Source organism: Morus notabilis, unplaced genomic scaffold (assembly GCF_000414095.1).
Source record: "Morus notabilis unplaced genomic scaffold, ASM41409v2 Scaffold1358, whole genome shotgun sequence".
NCBI lineage: Eukaryota > Viridiplantae > Streptophyta > Magnoliopsida > Rosales > Moraceae > Morus > Morus notabilis.
Window position 1 is genome coordinate 36,848 of NW_010363904.1, and position 3,017 is coordinate 39,864.

General features: G+C 38.1%; 1 protein-coding gene across 1 annotated transcript in view; it reads left to right on the forward strand.

Annotated features, from left to right (window-relative positions):
* The window catches only part of LOC21386510 (disease resistance protein RML1B), a 5,147-nt gene extending 2,729 nt beyond the window's left edge, over positions 1-2,418 (forward strand). The window contains exons 4-6 of the mRNA XM_024170165.1: positions 204-488; positions 578-1,414; positions 1,519-2,418. Coding sequence (XP_024025933.1) covers positions 204-488; positions 578-1,414; positions 1,519-2,418 — 2,022 coding nt within the window. The remainder of the gene's footprint in view (positions 1-203; positions 489-577; positions 1,415-1,518) is intronic.
* The last annotated feature ends 599 nt before the right edge of the window (positions 2,419-3,017 follow it).

Consider the following 3,017-nt stretch of genomic DNA (forward strand, 5'->3'; position numbering starts at 1 on the left):
AATGCGTTCGAATATAACAGAGTAAGTACAAAATGCATTGAAGTTCCTTGGAAAATGAGTTCAACAGACTTTTATATTAAAAAAATATTGTGGTTTCCACTAAGATTTTGAATAGGAGTTAAGCAAACTTTATATAAATTTTAGTTAGTATTTTTTAGAATAATTATTTAAATCTTCCTCTATACTCTATTTTTGATTGCCAGGAGCTTAAAACGATTGAAGGAATATCTCTTGATACGTCAAAGCTTGATGAAGAGATCAGCTTGAAGCCTATAACCTTTTCAAAGATGCGCAGATTAAAATTGCTCATGATCAGTGGGAGAAAAGTATCTCTTCCTCAAGGTCCTCTGCCTTTTCCTGGTTCACTTGTCTATCTCCAATGGGATGCATACCCTTCGAAATCCTTCTCAACAAATTTTACGGCAAAGAATCTTGTTGGACTTTACATGCCCTTTAGTAATCTTACGCAACTTTGGGACGGTGTCGTGGTATGTTTAACGTTGACCTATTTTTCATCTTAAATGTAACGACTTTAAGGTACATTTTAGTTATTCTAGTTTTGCCTCTTTTATTACAGCGCTTGGATAACTTGAAATGGCTCGATCTCAAAGGCTCTAGGCATCTAATTCGAGTTCCAGATCTGTCAATGGCTCCAAATATTGAGGGCGTATGTCTTGCCTTCTGTGAGAATTTAGTTGAACTTCCTTCATCTTTTCAATATCTCGACAACCTTAACGACCTCTTCTTGCTTGGATGCTCTTCTCTGTGCAAGTTGTCAGGGCTTCCAAAAAATTTAGGCAGAATAGAAGTGATCACCCCAGTATTGAAACGTGACCCCTACGGTGCTTGTTTTTGTTTAAATATGTGTAGTGTCCCAATAAAATCAGCAATCAGAGCATTTCCACCATTATGGAGGGAGATTACTGATTTTGAAATTAGTTCAAAGTTGGAAACATTTCCTGAAATCATGGAGCCTATGGAGTGCCTAGAGACTCTTCGTTTAGAGTATGCAGCTATTAAAGAACTGCCCCATTCAATTACGAATTTCACTGGGCTTACAACATTGATCCTGCATTTTTGTCCAAATCTTGAGTTTCTTCCCGAAAGCATCTCCAATTTAATCTCTCTAGAAAAACTCAGTGTTTGCTATTGCCCGAAACTTACATCTTTACCGACTCTTCCACGATCTCTAACAGAGGTTGATGCATACCACTTGACGTCGTTGAAGACGGTATCAAGTTCAGTTAATTTAGTAAAGCAAGATTGGGGTGATCTCTGTGAAGAAGGTTATGATTCAGAGCATTTTGTATTTATTGGTTGCCCAAAGTTAGATGATAACACACGCAAAGCTCTTGGGGATGAAGCACAATTTAGAGTTTTTCGTATGCTCTGGTGTTCAAGATATGAAAACATGGTATGTCTATATATGTCTCTCTTCTTGATCAAATTCTATCTTTTTTTTTTTTTTGGTGTTCAACTAAAATGCTCTCTTGACTCTCTCATCCATGTTACGCACAGGTGAAATGTGAGATTTGCTTGCCAGGAAGTGAAATTCCAAGGTGGTTCACTCGTAAGAGTAAGGGATCTTCAATATGTTTCAACCTTCCCAATCCACCACAGAAGTGGCATAACAAAAACTACTTGGGTCTCGCCATGTGTGTTGTTCTTGATTTTGGAAATTCTCGATGGGATACCGCAAATTTGCCGAGAGTCAACTATGATATTGATTACACATACCCTAATGGTAAATTGGTGTCATGGACGGGATTTATGAGATTCAGTCATATTGCTCCCTTTTGTTGGTATTCTTTTTTTGAATGTTGCGGTGTACTTGATCGTCCACGGCTCAAACTTAGCGACGTTGACGTCTCGAGTTCCAGACACATGCTCATATTTATTGACACCTCCTTTGGCGACTTCACCTCCTTTGAGCATCGTCTTTGGAAACGTCTTTGGCAACCTCATTTGCTTGAGCAACGACTTCAGCCTCTCCCAAAAATCTCGGAGAACTTGTCAGCTGGTCCTAGTTCTGCTACAGTAAAAATTTCTTTTCGAACTTCAGATACACGTATCAAAGTTAAGAAATGCGGGGTCCGTCTTCTATATAGACAAGATGCAGAGAGATTTGGTTTCAAGTTTGAAGACAAAGAAGGTAATGACGTTGGTGAAGAGTCTGGATCAAGTGGAAGCGGGGTGATATATTTTGAAGAAGAAGAAGATGATGATGATGAAGACGACGACGACGATGACGATGACGTTGATGAAAAGTTTGGATCAAGTAGAAGTGGAGAGGAAGAAGAAGAAGAAGAAGAAGAAGAAGAAGAAGAAGATGATGATGATGATAATGATGATGATGGTGATGATCAAGTGGAAGCGAAGCCATTCATTCTGAGTTCAGCAACCTTGGCAACGTCTTGATGATGATAATGATGATGATGGTGATGATTAAGTGGAAGCGAAGCCATTCATTCTGAGTTCAGCAACCTTGGCAACGTCTTTGGCATCTTCGTTTGCATGATTTTAGTGATCCTGTCCCAAAAATCTCGGAGAACTTGTCAGCTGGTGTAGCGACCTTCCTTTGAGGCCGCCACTGTAACTAACTTTTTAACTTGTACTTACTGAAATTTCTTAAAATTTACGGAACATTTTTTTTTTAAAGGTCTTATAATAAACATAAGATACAAAATTGCTTTCTTAATTAAAATATTTAAACCTTAACATATCTGTTTCAGAATCATAATTAACAAAACTATTTATAACATAAAGCTGATTGCGGAAATATTTGTGAGTGGTATCCATATCCCGAGCCCCACATCGTTCGTCCACTCGCCAGCAGTCCATCAGGCATTATATGCCGGTTGCTTACCTACAGTATAAACATTCTATAATGAGCTTTCGCTCAGCAAGTAGGAACTATCTCCCGCAAAATAACTGTAAGTTCACATGAATAAATATGCATGAGCCAATTATGCTTAATTATGATGTCTTATCAGAATCTTATTATCTTATCTTATCTT